This window comes from Oryzias latipes (genome assembly GCF_053564925.1).
Source record: "Oryzias latipes strain Hd-rR chromosome 1 unlocalized genomic scaffold, Olatipes_Hd-rR_3.1 chr1_Y".
Classification (NCBI taxonomy): domain Eukaryota; kingdom Metazoa; phylum Chordata; class Actinopteri; order Beloniformes; family Adrianichthyidae; genus Oryzias; species Oryzias latipes.
The window spans coordinates 2,165,550-2,184,509 of record NW_027616335.1 but is presented as its reverse complement, the minus strand read 5'-3'; the positions used below and the strand labels follow the sequence as shown (position 1 = coordinate 2,184,509).

Here is an 18,960-nt window from a genome sequence, read left to right as displayed (position 1 = left end):
CTCTATCATTTTGTTCTACTACTGATGCAGCAATCATTTAACCTGTTTCTACCTGACCTATTTTTTTTTTTTAAATTTGTGCTAAGACATTTTCTTTTCCAGGATGGTGTCTAGATTACCTTGGTTGGCTTTATTGTTTGGGGGGGGGGGCAAGTAGTAGGCCAAATAAGTTGTGAAATGTACCCATCAACTTCTTCCTTTGAGCTTAACGCGCCTATTATCCTTGGTTGATTTGACCCCAATTCATTGTATGTCACAAAAAAATTTATAGTTAACCTTTTTATTTTTACTTCATAATTCCTGACTTTTCCTAATTTGATGGGGACAACTGATTAAGCATAAAATCATATTTTTTTTCAATGTGCTATACACATATTGCATACATTGGTGTTCCTCTGGTGATCCCAGGCTGTTTTTAGCTGTGTAAAACTTGTGTGTGGGTGTCTGTGGGTGTGTGTGTGAGAGTGTGACCTAACATCCCCACACCTTCAGGTGCAGAGTTGATGCTTTTGAGTTGATACATAATGGGGGTGGGGAAAACAACTATTCCCACGAGAACTTTATTTCTCATGGTGTGGTGTGAAATCCTGGCAAAATGAGGAAGCCGATGTAGGCTTGTGAGTTGATCACATCCAAGTCTTTCCAGTTACACATGCCTCCCTTCTAAAATTATTCATTCATTTTCTATGCCGCTTTATCCCTTTCGGGGTCACGGGGCTGCCGGAGCCTGTCCCGGCCACTTGTGGGCGAAGGCAGGGGGGACTCCCTGAACAAGTCGCCAGTTTGTTGCAGGGTAGAATGTCCTCACTCACACACCCATTCACTCCCGCACTCACACCTATGGTCAATTTTGAGTTGCCAATTAACCTATGAAGCATGTTTTTGGATGGTGGGAGGAAGCCGGAGACCCCGGAGAGAACCCACGCATGCACGGGGAGAACATGCAAAATTCTAAAATTATCTCAACTAAAATATTTTCAATTGATGGTTATATATTTTATGTTATATATTGTAATGTTGAACTGTAACACTTGAAGGTCACTTTGCTGCTGCTGTAGACAAAAGAATTTCCCCATCGTGGGATAAATAAAGTTTTAACAAATGAAGAGCTCAAATAATGACTTTGTCTTCATGAGTGACTGTGTGTCTGGTGGAACACACTTAGCAAGAAATGTCTTCAACGAGCATGCACTAACATTCTGCACATCCTGTGTACAGTAGTGCAGACTCACACTAAACATTAAAAACAAAAACATAAAAAAAGGAGAGAGAAAAACTCTGCCACTGCCGGTCCCAAGCCCGGATAACAAAAGAGGAGCGGTAAGTAAAACTTTACAGTGACTAACCACAAACATGTCACAAAAGGAGATAAAAATAAGTAAATATGATCATAAAAGGAAAGGGGGTCACAAACATCAGCCAATATGCTTTATTCCATGAGAGTCATGACTGTGCACCCCAAATTAGAAAAGATTTGGGTGAAATTTTTTCGATATACACTTACTCTAAAACTGAAAGTTTAACCTGATGGTGGCGCTACAACAAAGGTCATATAATCGCCAAAACCAACAGGGTTCAAACTCTTGTGGTCATTAATGTTGTAAATAAATTTGAGAATATTTGAATGAAAACTTTTCAAGATACATTCAATATAATTTAAAGGATTGGCCTGATGGTGGCGCTAGAGAGCAGGTCAACCCACTGATCTGTTTCATTATCAAGGGGTTATTTATGTATTTGACAAATGTGCCTGACACCAAAAACTTGGTTAACAATTTTATGTCAATCATTTTCTGAAGGCAAGTATCCATGGGGTCAAAATGACACCAAGGGTGAAATGTGTGAGTACTATTTGAGGATAATACAAGGGTTAAACTTCTGGTCTCACTGAGTGTAGTCAAAATATGTGAAAGAATAGAGGATTTTACAATTCTTTTTGAGAAGTTGTCTTTGATATGTGGCAGCTGGTAGAAAATATTCTAGGTCTTACTTGATTGGTGCATACTGGAGGTGTTGACATAATCTTGACTATTGTGGAGGAAAATAAAGACTTTAAATTGTGTTAACAAAAAGTGGACAAACTAAAATTTGCTGCTCAGGGTCTTGAGAAAAATGTAAAATGTCTGCAAATTGGGCCAATCTTGGCCTTGTGATCCCTTGTGGCTTAAATCCAAAACACGCTTTAGGTTGCGGGCCAAACAAGATTAACATTTATTGAACACACTAAAACTTAAACGTTTAAAACTTTTAAACCTTTAACCCTTGTGCTATCCTATGACCCCACCCTTACATTGACGTGTTCTCCCTACCATGACAAAGGTGGATAAAGGTGGAAAGATTTCATGTAATCCATGGACACCAGTGAAGATCACAAATCATTGAAGAAAAAAGGTTCAGAGCACTGTCTAGTGGGTCTAGATGACCCAACTACCAATGTCAAAGTGCCCAGGTCAGAACAAGGGTTACAACTTGCGTTTTTGAACATGAATATGAATTAAGACATACAGGAATATCAATCCAGAATAAATCAAGTTAAACCTTAATGTAAAATATTTTGCTCTCCATAAAAATACATTCTTTCAAAATTATAAAAATATGAACATGCAGCTGAACAAAACAAACACAGCCTGGAAATAAGAAATAAATCAAATCTTTGTTTTCTTTGCTCTTTTTTTTTATTTTGTTAGAGCTGGACTCCTGGCATAATTTTTAGCAAACAGTTCAGTTCTTCTTGGTGTGATGTCCCGTGTGTGTCTTTGTGAAACGTATGAGAGAAAACTTGTTATTGTGAATAACAGTTTTAGATCTTATAAAACATTAAAACTAAATCCCAAAACTCATCAGTCTCATTACTCCAGTGTGATTCTTCAAAATCTGAGTTGACATATTACTGATGAAACCAAATTCAAACGGCAAATGTGATAAAACAGTTGAGATGTTCCCATCAAAAATAAAAGATTTGGAGGGCAGGGGCAACATTCTTGTCAGTAGTACTCAAATGCTCTTAGCTGTCACCCCAACAACTTAAAAAGCAATAATACCAGATGCATACCAAATGCATTTATGCAGATAAATGATGACGATGTTGTAGTGTAAGACATGCCTAAAATCCAAAATGGTCATTTAACAAATGTTTGAATTGTGTTGTTTTTGTACACTCAATGACAAAAGACTAAGTTTCAGGTTTTAAAATGTTACATTTGTGCACTAAATCAGACGTATGATGTACTAAGACACAATTTTGTTTTTTCAAGATACCACCTGATAAAAGTGGAAGCTGACACAAGTAAAGATTACCCTGCAACAGATGGTTCATTCATTTCCTTCATACATCACAGTGTGACACAGCTATCCTGTTTTCAGATGCCAGAAGGGATAGGATTTTCAGGTAAGACAGATTATGGAACAGATGGTCAACTCCCATAGCTTGTAAAAAAAACAAAAAAGGTGAGTTATTTTCTTTCAAGTCACCACTTGGTTAAATATTAGTCATTAGATTTTGCTAAGGGTTAGGGGTTAGGGTTAGGGATAACCTGTTATCCCACCACGTCACACCAGTTCTCCAAAACTTACACTGGTTTTACGTCACACCAGTTCTCCAAAACTTACACTGGCTTCCCATAAAACAAAGGATTAGTTTCAAGATTCTCCTCACAACCTTCAAAGCAGTCCATAACCTGTCTCCACCTCTTCTTCCCATTTCATTCCCTCCAGATCTCTCCGCTCCACTTCCTCTCTCCAACTCAATGTCCCACCTGCCCGTCAGAGCTTTCAGTCACTCCGCCCCCCAGCTATGGAATTCTCTTCCTCCAGATCTACGCAATACCAACTCGCTGCCACTGTTCAAATCCAAACTCAAGACTCATCTGTTCAGTTAACACAACCTCATTTTTCTGTTTTTCTATCCTGTTTTTATGTCTTTATGTCTTTGTTTACTCATGTTTTATTATGATAATAATTATTGATGTTTTATTCTGTTTTTGTTATTTTTAACCTTGACAGCGACCTTGGGTGACCTGAAAGGCGCTTAAAAAAAATAAGATTTATTATTATTATTATTATAATTTAGGTGTGCTCCAATTATCAGACAAGAGACTAAGTGTGGCTGAATCCAAATTGCTGCCTAACATCTCTGGTTCTTCCCATTTGCTCCAATTGTTGGGGCATTTGAAGCTGTAGTGGATTCCAAAAGTGTTTTTTTAAGGAGGAGCTGTAGTGACTCTCCCTCCTCTGGTAGGATAACCTGGATTGCACTATGGCACAGTGGAGAACTGCATTTCTTATCGTGGTTGTGCACTGAAGCACAGAAGTTTCAATTTAAATGTAATTATTGAGGTTTTATTGCTTTGCAAGACTTTTTAAAGTTATAAAACAATGTTATGTATTTTATATGTGCTGGTAGCTATGTGCCAATGTAAATGACACGTGGCTACTGACAATGTTAAAGTGCCATTTGTGAAATTTGTTCTCCGCATATGACACATCCCCTGACACTTATATAAATGTGTATATAGAGCCCGGAAATAGTCGTAGAAGCTTGAGTAGCTACATGTGAGTGTAAGAGTTGTGAATGGGGAAGCCCGAAATGTGCTTTCACGCACATGTTCATTGACTTTTCATTGTAAGTGGCCTCTTAAACGAGTGTTGCTGAGGGCGGTGGGAACGTAGCTTCACAGAATAAGTGATCATGTTTTTTGTCAGCTTAACTTCTCCAAAAAGCAGCACCTGTATCTGTGTATAATTCTCTAATGATGTGCCTTGGAATTAAGATCTCCATGCTTCTCATTTTTTTTAACAAAATGTTCCTGTTCTCTCATCATACTTTTCATTAATGTTTATGTGGTTTGACAGTTGAATCCAATTATAAAATGATGTGACAGAGTGTATTTTACAAAGTTTTTCAAATTTCTCCACGTTGGCATTTAACCCATGTTTTAGTTTACTTGATAATTTACCTAATCTCTCTTCCTTTTTTTAAGGTAAAACATTAACTACTAATGAAAGTTTGCATTTTTAGTTAACTTTATGCAGCTTTATTTGTATGAAATGATAATTTAATAGAAAACGTATTGAAACTATTTTTGCAGAGCAGCTAAATACACATTTAAAATACAAAAAGCCTCAATAAATGTATTGTCCTGCTAAGCAGTACCCTTTGTAACTTTGGATGATTACTTCCACCTTCGTTCTGCTAATCACACAGGTGTCCCTGATCTGATGAGGTAAGGAGGTGAGTACAAAAGCTCAAGACAAGACTAAGTTACTTATGGTTTTCTGAGCAACTACCGGTAAGCTGGTTTCTTTGGAAGCAGCTGACACACATAGTTGTTGAGTCTGCCTCATGGTTTCTGCGGTTATGGGGCCTCTGATTAGGTAAAAATATTTTACGATTATGTTTCTTTCTATGAAACTTCAGGATAGCATGAATAAACTTATTTAATTTCTAGGTTTTTGTTGTTCTCCTTGCTTACCACAAGGCTACAAAATGTGGATGGTATGTATTTAAAATTTGCTGTTGTGTTCTTAAAACTTGCTGTATTTAAGTTTAAAATTGCTTTTCTAGCTTATGATGGTCCTGATCAAAGTCAGAAACCAGATGGAGTGCTGGTTTCTCATCAACCAGCTGTCTACCCAGCCTGGCTGCTTAATGAGCAAGTAAATGCTCCTCAACAGGAGTCTAATGCACAATTGCCTCAGGCCCCCAACCAACAGCAACAGGTGTACCACCCCCATATGCCTCAGGTCCCCATGCAGCAGCAACTGGTGTATCAGCTTCCCATGAAGCAGCCTCAGAAGCAGGTGTCCTATCCTCAGGTGTCTCAGGATGCCATGCTGCAGCAAGTATACCATCCCCAGGTCCCTGTGAAGCAGCCCCAGCAGCAGCAAGTGTACCAGCCTCAGGTCCCTGTGAAGCAGCCCCACCAGCAGCAAGTGTACCAGCCTCAGGTCCCTGTGCAGCAGCAGCCCCACCAGCAGCAAGTGTACCAGCCTCAGGTCCCTGTGCAGCAGCAGCAAGTGTACCAGCCTCAGGTCCCTGTGCAGCAGCAGCAAGTGTACCAGCCTCAGGTCCCTGTGCAGCAGCAGCAAGTGTACCCGCCTCAGGTCCCTGTGCAGCAGCCCCAGCAGCAGCAAGTGTACCCGCCTCAGGTCCCTGTGAAGCAGCCCCAGCAGCAGCAAGTGTACCAGCCTCAGGTCCCTGTGAAGCAGCCCCAGCAGCAGCAAGTGTACCAGCCTCAGGTCCCTGTGAAGCAGCCCCAGCACCAGCAAGTGTACCAGCCTCAGGTCCCTGTGAAGCAGCACCAGCAAGTGTACCAGCCTCAGGTCCCTGTGAAGCAGCACCAGCAAGTGTACCAGCCTCAGGTCCCTGTGAAGCAGCACCAGCAAGTGTACCAGCCTCAGGTCCCTGTGAAGCAGCCGCAGCAAGTGTACCAGCCTCAGGTCCCTGTGAAGCAGCCCCAGCAAGTGTACCAGCCTCAGGTCCCTGTGAAGCAGCCCCAGCAGCAGCAGCAAGTGTACCAGCCTCAGGTGCCTGTGAAGCAGCCCCAGCAGCAGCAGCAAGTGTACCAGCCTCAGGTCCCTGTGAAGCAGCCCCAGCACCAGCAAGTGTACCAGCCTCAGGTCCCTGTGAAGCAGCCGCAGCAAGTGTACCAGCCTCAGGTCCCTGTGAAGCAGCCGCAGCAAGTGTACCAGCCTCAGGTCCCTGTGAAGCAGCCCCAGCAAGTGTACCAGCCTCAGGTCCCTGTGAAGCAGCCGCAGCAGCAGCAGCAAGTGTACCAGCCTCAGGTCCCTGTGAAGCAGCCCCAGCAGCAGCAGCAAGTGTACCAGCCTCAGGTGCCTGTGAAGCAGCCCCAGCAGCAGCAAGTGTACCAGCCTCAGGTCCCTGTGAAGCAGCAGCAGCAAGTGTACCAGCCTCAGGTCCCTGTGAGGCAGCCCCAGCAGCAGCAAGTGTACCAGCCTCAGGTCCCTGTGAGGCAGCCCCAGCAGCAGCAAGTGTACCAGCCTCAGGTCCCTGTGAAGCAGCCCCAGCAGCAAGTGTACCAGCCTCAGGTCCCTGTGAAGCAGCCCCAGCAGCAGCAAGTGTACCAGCCTCAGGTCCCTGTGAAGCAGCCCCAGCAGCAACAAGTGTACCAGCCTCAGGTGCCTGTGAAGCAGCCTGAGCAGCAAGTGTACCAGCCTCAGGTGCCTGTGAAGCAGCCTGAGCAGCAAGTGTACCAGCCTCAGGTGCCTGTGAAGCAGCCTGAGCAGCAAGTGTACCAAACCCAGGGTCCAGTGAAGCAACAACAGATGCCACAGCAGTCCGATTTGAAGAAGCCAAGCTACCAAGCAAAGCGTTTCAGCCATCAAATCCAGGCACCCAGCAAACCTCAGTACTTGCAGCGCTTTAAAGCAAGGAAGCCTCACCAAACCAAGGTTTGTATTGTTTATTTTGTTTTCTGCAATGCAAAGATGTAACGCTTAAACCTTCAACTTCCTCTTACAGGCACCAAAGCAGTGAAGAAATAAACCATCCAAAATAAAAGGTCTCTGAAATGACTTGTTTGTTTACTAAGCTTTTTTTTTTCTTTTGTGGTTTGACAGTGTTAAACTTCTCAGTTTACATTTAACCAATCCTCCAGTTTAATTTCCCTATTTTTCTTTAAGGTCAAAAGCATTTGTTTTCAACTCAATTTTATATAGCCCAAAATCAGTCATCTCAATGGGTTTTGTACTAATTGTAAAACAAAATCAAAAGGGTCATGAATACATGGAATTCTAAATTGGGCATCCCTGCCCTTTGAGCCTGCTTTGTAAGAAAACAGGTTCAGGAAAAGGAAACTCTGGGTGTCCACATGAAGGGGAATCCTCCCCAGGACAGGCAATGTACAAGAACTTGGCGAAGACTTGTCTAACTCTACAACATGTTTAAACAGTCCAGCAGATGGGCTTCATCCATGGAGTTGGGACAGCTGGGGGCATGGGACGAGGCAGGATCCATAGCAAAGTGTAGGAGCAGCAGTAGTCAAGCCAGGTACAGGGGCACAGACGAGCCAGGGTGCAGGACCACAGCACTCAGTACATGAATCACACTGCACCAAAGAGGGGCCTGGGGCCTCATAAAACTTTGCGCAGGATTTGCGTCAGAAGTGGCATACGGATGAAACGGGACGCGCGTACGCACAGAAATATTCGGATTTATAAAACCGTGGGCACGCACATCCTATGCATCTTTCCCTTAATAAATCACAACAGATTCTAAATGTAGCGCAGCTTTTGCGGCTTCATGACACGCCCATAAATAGTCCATGAAACGCCCACAAATATTCATTGAGAAATCATGGCAAACACAGAGGAAATCAAAAAAACGTAACTTCACTAAATGTGAAGTAGAAGTTATCGTTGGCGAGGAGGAGAAAAGTGTTGTTTGGAGGGCACAGTGTGGGCATTACTAATGCCAAAAAGGCACTTGAGTGGCAAATGGTGGCAGGCGCCGTAAATGCTGTAGCCTCACATCCTCGGACCGTGGCCGAAATAAAGAAATGAAAGAAATGGTTGGACATCAAAGTCGAGGCAAAAAGACGTCTAGCGCTCCATCGCCAGAGTGTGTCTGCCACGGGTGGGGGACAGGGGACATCGGAGCTGACCCCTCTTGAGAGACTGGTGGCAATTGTTGGGGAATCCCTTTTAGTGGACTGGTGACTGAGGCGGAGGGGGACGCCGACGCCCCAGATGCACCGGGTGACACAGGTAAGATAAATAATTAAAATACATGCAGTCAAGTCACATGTATGCAGGCTACACAATTACAGTTTATTAATGTAGAAGAATTTTATTTTAGCAGCTGGGTGTTTCAGTGGGGCCAGTGGTTACGATGCTGCAGCTGAGCAGTCTAGACCCAGCGTCTCCACGGCACGTGGCTCTCAACCCTCCAGCAGTGGACGTGTCCTCACCGATGCAGTCCGTGAAATGCAGACGGAAGTCATTAGTTCCGAGAGGTGGTCAAGGAGTTGGGCGAAATCAAGACTGACTGAAATAAACTGCATGATGAGGGAATTCTTGAATAAATAATATTTTCCACACCTTTTGTTGTTCTTTACAAGTGACGCATCACTTCCAAACGCTGGCGCACAGCAGCAGCAATTGGCTCAAATGCGTGGGGATGGGGTTCAGGGTCAGGGCCAACACAGCAATCGGCGCCAGGGGGTAGAGGCACGTTTTTAAGCTGTGCCACATTGTGTAGCCAACACGATTGTGCACACACTGTCACTTTCACGTGTTTCTTCCATCTGCCGACGGTGTCGCCATTTCTCATTTCACCCGTTTTTTTGCGTACGCCTGGGTCAGAGCTTGCGTGAAGGACCGCATATTTTCCCGTCAAGTTTGCTTTTTATAAATATCAACTATTGCGTAGAGAGTGGCGTACGCCTTCTTTTGTGCATACGCAACGTTTATAAATGAGGCCCCTGGACATGGAGAACTAAATGATAAAGATCGAGAAATAGAATTTATCTGCGCATTTTCAGACAGTCAAAGCGCTTACAAATAGTTTACTTGTTCATACTTGGTGATAAACTACTGGCGTCACAGCTGCCCTGGGGCAGGTTGACAGAGGCGTGGATGCCAGTTCGCATCTACGGCCCCCCTGACCATCACCGGGACATTCATGCACATTCACACACATGGAGAGAAGGCGAGTAAAGTGTCTTACCCAAGGACTGGGGGGAACAGGGATTCAAACCACTGACCCTTTGATCATTAGATGACCTGCTCAACTGCCTGAGCTACTGCTGCCCCATAGAACCCCAGTGCACCATACTTTCCCCAGCTTCAAACTTCTAGCAGCCTACCAACAACTATTTAAGTTTTATTTAAACATGTTAACAGTAAGTTAAATATTCTCTGATTACTAGCCAGTCTGTCAATAAAAGCCTGTCCAAAGAGGAATGTTTTAAGCCTAACTTTGAATGTGGAAACTGTGTCTGCCTCTCTTACATGAGCTGGGAGCTTATTCTATAAAACAGGGGCTTGGTGGCTAAAGGCTCTACCTCCAACTGTGTTTTTACATATTCTAGGAACTGCAACCAGTCCTGCATTTTGTGAGCGAAGTGTTCTGTTTGGGTGGCAAGGCACTATGAGGTCTTTGATATAGGACGGAAACTATACTATGTAAGGCCTTTTAGGTTAGCAGGAGGATTTTGAACTTAATTCTAGAATCAACTGGGAGCCAGTGAAGTGAAACTAACAGGAGTAATGTGATCTCTTCTGCTAGTTCCTGCTAACAATCTAGCTGCTGCATTCTGAACAAGCTGGATACTTCTTAAGGAACTTTTAGGGCACACTCCCAACAAAGAGTTACAGTAATCCAGCCTAGACGTAACAAATGCATGGATGAGTTTTTCAGCATGTATCCTATCGATAGGATTGAAACCACTGGAGAGCAGATCCTCTGTACCCTATGTCATGCTCTAATCTTTGGAGTAAAATGCTGTAGTCGATAGTTTCAAAGACTGTGCTAAGGTCCAACAGGACCAGAATAGAGAGTAGTCCCTTTTCTGAGGCCAAAAATAAGTCATTAGAGACTCTAACTAGTGCAGTTTTAGTGCTGTGGTGTGGTCTGAACCCTGACTGAAAATCTTCAAAGTGGCTATTGTTGGGGCTATTGGTGAAGCTGCTTAACTACAACTCATTCTAGGATTTGTGAAATAAAGGGGAGGTTTGATATTGGTCTATAGTTGGCCAGGTTGCTATGATCTACACTGGGCTTTTTCAGAAGAGATTTAACCACTGCTTATTTAAATTACTGTGGCACATAACCTGTTTCTAGAGAAGTGTTTAATTAGAGGGGAGGTTTATTTTTAAAAGCTTAGTGGGAATTGTGTCTAAGTGACAAGTTGAGGTTTTGGAGGACTTAATAACTGATGATATTTCCGCTTGATCCACAGCAGTGAAGCAGTCTAATGTTACAGAGATTTCTATGAATGCCTTCACTTCTACCGCTTCAGCCAGCTCTGGGCTGATAGTAGGAATAACTTGATTCAACTCATGTCTAATATTTGAGATTTTAATATCAAAAACTGTAAGAAAATCATCAGAGCTGAGAGTAAAAGGAATATGTGGTTCTACTGGAGTCTAACTACCAGTTAGTCTGGCTATTGTACTAAAAAGAAATCTTGGATTGTTTCCATTCTCTGCTATTACAGTTGAATAGTATTGGGTTCAAGTTCTACGCAGAGCTTTTTAATCATTTAAGAGGCTATGTTTCCAGGTATTCAGAGACTGCTCTGAACTGGAGTGGTGCCATTCTCTTTCCAACTTAAGGGTTACTTGTTTAAGCCTTGTGCTATCCTAGGCACTTTAACATTGGGAGTTGGGTCATCTAGACCCACTAGACAGTGCTCTGAACCTTTTTTCTTCAATGATTTGTGATCCTCACTGGTGTCCGTGGATTACAAGAAATCTTTCCACCTTTATCCAACTTTGTCATGCTAGGGAGAATACGTCAATGTAAGGGTGGGGTCATCTAAGATAGCACAAGGGTTAAGAGAACGTGTTTCAGCGTTAAACCACTGTGCTACTCAGTTTTGTCCAACGAACTTAGGTTTCTATGGCGCAAAAACATAGAGTGCACTCCTGAGGGCTTTTAAGGCATTATTAACAAACTGGTCATTTATACTAGAGCTGAAGCTATGGGAGCTGGTCTCAGAGTATTTGCTCAGCATGTTACTAAGTGTTGGTTGAACTGTGAGTTTAAGTCAGACACAGAATGGTCAGAAAGGCCGCATTTACACTGCATGGTTCAAGTGACCCAATTCCGATTTTTTCCTCTCATGTGGCACAGATCGGATATAACCAGTGAACGTGTAAGCAGGACAAAAGCGCATGGATTCCGATTTTCTCAGATTGGATACAGGCCTTATTCATATGTGGAAATAAATCGGATACAAAACGGATACGTGCATTTGCCATGTAAGCAGACAAATCGGATATTCTCCAGTAAATGCGAGTCGTACATCAGTGACGTCAACTCAGGACACCACCAACTGAGATCACATGACTTATTAAGGTGCTTTTGTGCACTGATTTTGCTGTTAGTGTGTTACCTTACAGCCTCAGCCGTAGTCGGAAACCGCTCTTATTTAATGAAGCGGGACACCATTGCTCTGGAACAGGCTAGAAGCCATTTATTTCTTTGCTTGTGTTGCGGAGTGGGGGCGTGTATGATGGGGACCACGCATGCTGTGTGTGTGTGTGTGTGTAAGGAGAGGAGAGGGGGTGTGAGCGAAGAGCGGGAGAGTGTGACGGGGAACCGTAATATAAAGAAGGTGTCTCCCCCAAAAGGACTGTTTTGGAGTCTTTCATAACCCACTCTGGAAGCTGAGGGTTCCTAACGGGAAAGTGAACCCCGAAGGAGAATCCACCTTCGGCCCTGGAGAAAATCTCCCGTGTGATTCTGACCACGGTCGGAAAAGAGAAGTCATCGCGGAGGAAAGGTTCAATACTTGGATCAAACTGTTAGTACAGCATGTCTGCAAACACTTCCTCATTCAAAATTCAGAGAGAGCACATGAGTCGGCCGAGCAGCCCCCCTTTTTCCTCTCCAGCGTATCCCCTCTCCTGCCTCATCCTGACCTGGGGCGCCCAAGGCAACGCCTCCTTCCGTCGCTGCCTTGCCTCCATGACAACCGCAGTCACACAAAAGTCCGAAGGAGGTCCGCGGAAGGCGGAAATGCAGCTACGTAGTCCGCAGAACGTCTACGTTTGATAGTTTCAGCATTGTATAGTGTAAATGCAAAAATCGGATACGGGTCACTTTTAAAAGATGATGTAAGCGGGTTGTCAAAAAAATCAGATATAGTCAGAAAATCGTATATGGGCATCAAGACCTGCAGTGTAAATGCAGCCATAATGTCCTTCTAAGCTGTTTTTTTTCACTGGGGCAGTAGCATGTTCTAGTGTAAACTGTGAGGTAGTTAGAAAGTGATCTGACATTATGGGTTATGAGGAAGGACACTCCACTGGGTAATCTCTATACCATGAGTTAAGACAAGGTCCAGGGTGTGCTTCTGATAGTGAGTGGGTTCATGTGTCAAACCAACATTATCTAACAGAGCTGCAAAAGTATTTCCCATACAGTCACTGGGGTCATCAACATGAATATTAAAACCCCCTATTATTATAATCTGATCAGAATCTAAAACAGTGGTCGATGAAAAGTCAGAAAACTAAAAATTCTGAATGTGGGTCGGGGGGGTGGCGATAAATAACTATGAATAAATGACTTTAGTTGTGAGAATGAGGCTAGACTGTGATATGACTGCTAAACCACCTCCTTTCCTTGAATTCCTGGATTTCTGATAGTTAGATAATAACTGGGGGCGGGGTATAGTCATCATGTTGGGGCCAAGTTTCTGTAAAGGCTAGTAGACTTCGTTTGTTATCATTAATTAACTCATTGACTAAGAGGGACTCAGAGGGAATGGATCTAATGTTTAATAAACCACATTTAATTGCATCATAATTCTGCTTGTTGTTGAGAGTACTGGTGTACAGTACTGGTGGAGAGTACTAAAATACAAAAAGCCTCAATAAGTGTATCGTCCTGCTAAGCAGTACCCTTTGTAACTTTGGATGATTACTTCCACCTTTGTTCTGCTAATCACACAGGTGTCCCTGATCTGATGAGGTAAGGAGGAGAGTACAAAAGCTCAAGACAAGACTAAGTTACTTATGGTTTTCTGGGCAACTAAGCTGTTTGCTTCGGAAGCAGCTGTTGTTGAGTTTGCCTCATGGTTTCTGCAGTTATGGGGCCTCTGATTAGGTATAAATATTTTTCTATTGTTATGTTTCCTTTTATGAAACTGCAGGATAGCATAAATAAACTTGTTTAATTTCTAGGTTTTTGCTGTTCTCCTTGCTTACCACAAGGCTACAAAATGTGGATGGTATGTATTTAAAACGTGCTGTTGTGTTCCTAAAACTTGCTGTATTTAAGTTTAAAACTGCTTTTCTAGCTTATGATGGTCCTGATCAAAGTCAGAAACCAGATGGAGTGCTGGTTTCTCATCAACCAGCTGTCTACCCAACCTGGCTGCTTAATGAGCAAGTAAATGCTCCTCAACAGGAGTCTAATGCACAATTGCCTCAGGCCCCCAACCAACAGCAACGGGTGTACCACCCCCATATGCCTCAGGTCCCCATGCAGCAGCAACTGGTGTATCAGCTTCCCATGAAGAAGCCTCAGCAGCAGGTGTATGAGCCCCAAGTGCATCAGGTCCCTGAAAAGCAGCAGCTATACCTGATCCCTGTGGAGCAGCATCAGCCTCAGCAGCAGCAAGTGTACCAGCCTCAGGTGCCTGTGAAGCAGCCGCAGCAGCAAGTGTACAAGCCTCAGGTGCCTGTGAAGCAGCCACAGCAGCAGCAGCAAGTGTACCAGCCTCAGGTGCCTGTGCAGCAGCAAGTGTACCAGCCTCAGGTGCCTGTGCAGCAGCCCCAGCAGCAGCAAGTGCACCAGCCCCAGGTCCCTGTGCAGCAGCAGCAAGTGCACCAGCCCCAGGTCCCTGTGAAGCAGCAGCCCCAGCAGCAGCAAGCGTACCAGCCTCAGGTCCCTGTGAAGCAGCAGCCGCAGCAGCAGCAAGTGTACCAGCCTCAGGTCCCTGTGCAGCAGCCCCAGCAGCAAGCGTACCAGCCTCAGGTGCCTGTGAAGCAGCCGCCGCAGCAAGTGAACCAGCCCCAGGTGCCTGTGAAGCAGCCCCAGCAGCAGCAAGTGTACCAGCCCCAGGTGCCTGTGAAGCAGCCCCAGCAGCAGCAAGTGTACCAGCCCCAGGTGCCTGTGAAGCAGCCCCAGCAGCAGCAAGTGTACCAGCCCCAGATGCCTGTGCAGCAGCCCCAGCAGCAGCAAGTGTACCAGCCTCAGGTGCCTGTGCAGCAGCCCCAGCAGCAGCAAGTGTACCAGCCCCAGGTGCCTGTGAAGCAGCAGCAGCAAGTGTACCAGCCCCAGGTGCCTGTGAAGCAGCCCCAGCAGCAAGTGTACCAGCCCCAGGTGCCTGTGCAGCAGCCCCAGCAGCAGCAAGTGTACCAGCCCCAGGTGCCTGTGCAGCAGCCCCAGCAGCAGCAAGTGTACCAGCCCCAGGTGCCTGTGCAGCAGCCCCAGCAGCAGCAAGTGTACCAGCCTCAGGTGCCTGTGAAGCAGCAGCAAGTGTACCAGCCTCAGGTGCCTGTGAAGCAGCAGCAAGTGTACCAGCCTCAGGTGCCTGTGAAGCAGCAGCAAGTGTACCAGCCTCAGGTGCCTGTGAAGCAGCCCCAGCAGCAGCAAGTGTACCAGCCCCAGGTGCCTGTGAAGCAGCCCCAGCAGCAGCAAGTGTACCAGCCCCAGGTGCCTGTGAAGCAGCCCCAGCAGCAGCAAGTGTACCAGCCCCAGGTGCCTGTGAAGCAGCCCCAGCAGCAGCAAGTGTACCAGCCCCAGGTGCCTGTGAAGCAGCAGCAAGTGTACCAGCCTCAGGTGCCTGTGAAGCAGCAGCAAGTGTACCAGCCTCAGGTGCCTGTGAAGCAGCAGCAAGTGTACCAGCCCCAGGTGCCTGTGAAGCAGCCCCAGCAGCAAGTGTACCAGCCCCAGGTGCCTGTGAAGCAGCCCCAGCAGCAGCAAGTGTACCAGCCCCAGGTGCCTGTGAAGCAGCCCCAGCAGCAGCAAGTGTACCAGCCCCAGGTGCCTGTGAAGCAGCAGCAAGTGTACCAGCCCCAGGTGCCTGTGAAGCAGCAGCAAGTGTACCAGCCCCAGGTGCCTGTGAAGCAGCAGCAAGTGTACCAGCCCCAGGTGCCTGTGAAGCAGCAGCAAGTGTACCAGCCCCAGGTGCCTGTGAAGCAGCAGCAAGTGTACCAGCCCCAGGTGCCTGTGAAGCAGCAGCAAGTGTACCAGCCCCAGGTGCCTGTGAAGCAGCAGCAAGTGTACCAGCCCCAGGTGCCTGTGAAGCAGCAGCAAGTGTACCAGCCCCAGGTGCCTGTGAAGCAGCAGCAAGTGTACCAGCCCCAGGTGCCTGTGAAGCAGCAGCAAGTGTACCAGCCTCAGCCTCAGGTGCCTGTGAAGCAGCAGCAAGTGTACCAGCCTCAGCCTCAGGTGCCTGTGAAGCAGCAGCAAGTGTACCAGCCTCAGCCTCAGGTGCCTGTGAAGCAGCCCCAGCAGCAGCAAGTGTACCAGCCTCAGGTGCCTGTGAAGCAGCCCCAGCAGCAGCAAGTGTACCAGCCCCAGGTGCCTGTGAAGCAGCCCCAGCAGCAGCAAGTGTACCAGCCCCAGGTGCCTGTGAAGCAGCAGCAAGTGTACCAGCCCCAGGTGCCTGTGAAGCAGCAGCAAGTGTACCAGCCTCAGCCCCAGGTGCCTGTGAAGCAGCAGCAAGTGTACCAGCCTCAGCCTCAGGTGCCTGTGCAGCAGCAGCAAGTGTACCAGCCTCAGCCTCAGGTGCCTGTGAAGCAGCCCCAGCAGCAGCAAGTGTACCAGCCTCAGCCTCAGGTGCCTGTGAAGCAGCCCCAGCAGCAGCAAGTGTACCAGCCCCAGCAGCAAGTGTACCAGCCTCAGGTGCCTGTGAAGCAGCCCCAGCAGCAGCAAATGTACCAGCCCCAGCCTCAGCTTCCTGTGAAGCAGCCCCAGCAGCAGCAAGTGTACCAGCCCCAGCCTCAGGTGCCTGTGAAGCAGCCCCAGCAGCACCAAACCCAGGGTCCAGTGAAGCAGCAACAGATGCCACAGCAATCTGATTTGAAGAAGCCAAGCTACCATGCAAAGCGTCTCGGCCATCAAATATATCCACCCAGCAAACCTCAGTACCTGCAGCACTTTAAAGCACGGAAGTCTCATCAAACTAAGGTTTGTATTGTTTTGTCCTTTGTTTTACATAAAAACCAAAGATTTAACCTCAAACTTTCTTCTTCCTCTTACAGGTGCCAAAGCAGTGAATATGTAAACCATCCAAAATAAAGTCTCTGAAATTACTTGTGTTGGTTTGGTTACTAAGGTGCATTGTTGAGAACATCTGGAATGTAATTGAGCTTTTCCAATATATTGTACTGGTATGATCCAGGTGGATAACGGTACTCAAAGTTGAGGTTGGCAGTGAATTTGACGCTTTTGAGTTTCCCTTTAGGAAAACTAAACCAATGCCTTTCATTAAAATGTTGACCCCCAAATGGGAAATGATGACTAGAAATTCAGTGGGCCAAAACTTAAGATGTCAAGGGTTTGACAAATGTTTTGAGAACTTGAAAATGACAAAGCGTTAAACCTAACTAAATGATCAGGGGTGTTAATGTTTTTCAAACTTCTGAAATGGAAACCGGCAAACTTTATGGGGGGAAGGTTGCAGCTCAATTTGTAACAGTATAGATACTGGAACTAGGTTTAGGACGGCTAATGGAAAAACGCCATGCAATGGCTTTTTATACCTGCTCTGGATTTAATTTTCTATGGTCAACTTGCTTGCCTTGCAGTACAGACAAAGTTTGGACACACCCAAAGTTATTTTCATGACTATGAAAATTGTAGATTCACATTGAAGGCATAAAAAATATGACTTAACATGTGGAATTATATACTAAAGTGTGAAACAACTGAAACTGGGTTTTTTAGAGTGGCCACCTTTTACTTTCATTACTGCTTTGCACACTCTTGGCATTCTCTTGATGGGATTTAAGAGGTAGTCACCTGAAATGGTCCCAGACGATGTACCCAGTTCCCAGAGATGCTTGGCACTTGTTCGCCCTTTTGCCTTCACTCTGCGGTCCAGCTCACCCCAAACCATCTCAATTGGGTTCAGATCTGGTGACTGTGGAGGCCAGGTCATCCGGCATGCACCCCATCACTTTCATTCTTGGTTAAAATATCCCTTACACAGCCTGGAGGTGTGTTTGGGGTCATTGTCCTGTTGAAAAATGAATGATGCTCCAACTAAACGCAAACCGGATGGAATGGCATGCCACTGCAAGATGCTGTGGTAGCCATGCTGGTTCAGTATGCCTTCAATTTAGAATAAATCCCCAACAGTGTCAACAGCAAAGCACCATCGCACCACCTCCTCCATGCTTCACGGTGGGAACCAGGCATATAGAGTCTATCCGTTCACCTTTTCTCTGTCCCACAAAGACACAGTGGTTCGAACCAAAAATCTCAATTTGGACTCATCAGACCAAAGCACAGATTTCCACTGGTCTAATGTTCATTCCTTGTGTTCTTTAGCCCAAACAAGTCTCTTCTGCTTGTTGTCTTTCTTAAGCAGTGGTTTCCTAGCAGTTATTCTACCATGAAGGCCTGATTCACACAGTCTCCTTTCAACAGTTGTAGAGACGTGTCTGCTGCTAGAACTCTGTGTGCCATTGACCTGCTCTCTAATCTGAGCTGCTGTTAACCTGCCATTTCTGAGCATGGTGACTCAGATGAATTTATCCTCTGCAGCAGAAGTGACTCCTGGTCTTCCTTTCCTGGGGCGGTCCGCATGTGAGCCAGTTTCTTTGTAGCGCTGGATGGTTTTTGTGACTGCACTTGGGGAAACTTACTAAGTTCTCCCAATTTTTCCGACCGACTGACCTTCATTTCTTAAAGTAATGATGGCCACCCGTTTTTCTATATGTAGCTGCTTTTTTCTTGCCATAATACAAATTCTAACAGTCTATTCAGTAGGACTATCAGCTGTGTATCCACCTGACTTCTGCACAACACAACTGATGGTCCCAACTCCATTTAATGGGCAAGAAATCCCACTTATTAAACCTGACAGAGCACACCTGTGAAGTGAAAACATTTCAGGTGACTACCTCAAGAGAATGCCAAGAGTGTGCAAAGCAGTAATCAAATGAAAAGGTGGCCACTCTGAAGAACCTAGAATATGACATATTTTCAGTTTTACACTTTTTTGTTACGTATATAATTCCACATGTGTTAATTCACAGTTTTGATGCCTTCAGTGTGGATGTACAATTTTCATAGTCATGAAAATAAAGAATGAG

At 45.6% G+C, this 18,960-nt stretch overlaps 1 protein-coding gene across 50 annotated transcripts; it reads left to right on the top strand.

The window, feature by feature from the left end:
• Window positions 1-5,220: 5,220 nt before the first annotated feature.
• Window positions 5,221-16,953, top strand: LOC101174565 (uncharacterized). Of its 50 annotated transcripts, none has more exons than XM_078943934.1 (7): window positions 5,221-5,373; window positions 5,448-5,494; window positions 5,564-5,946; window positions 6,067-6,147; window positions 6,526-7,179; window positions 15,434-16,828; window positions 16,903-16,953. In XM_078943934.1, the coding sequence occupies exons 1-7, from the start codon at window positions 5,342-5,344 to the stop codon at window positions 16,915-16,917; spliced, it is 2,607 nt and encodes an 868-aa protein (XP_078800060.1). In that variant the 5' UTR covers window positions 5,221-5,341; the 3' UTR covers window positions 16,918-16,953. The 50 variants fall into 50 exon arrangements, with proteins under 50 accessions (XP_078800060.1, XP_078800058.1, XP_078800055.1 ...); XM_078943932.1 differs by having other exon boundaries at window positions 5,564-6,030; window positions 6,103-6,147; XM_078943929.1 differs by lacking the exon at window positions 6,067-6,147 and adding an exon at window positions 6,148-6,237 and having other exon boundaries at window positions 5,564-6,066.
• Window positions 16,954-18,960: the final 2,007 nt, after the last annotated feature.

Coding starts and splice junctions, on each gene's coding strand:
- LOC101174565 (XM_078943893.1), top strand. CDS start 5,342: ATGGTTTCTGCGGTTATGGGGCCTCTGATTAG. Junction 5,374..5,447: donor GTTATGGGGCCTCTGATTAG/GTAAAAATATTT, acceptor TTTAATTTCTAG/GTTTTTGTTGTTCTCCTTGC. Junction 7,180..15,433: donor AGCAAGTGTACCAGCCTCAG/GTGCCTGTGAAG, acceptor CAAGTGTACCAG/CCCCAGGTGCCTGTGAAGCA.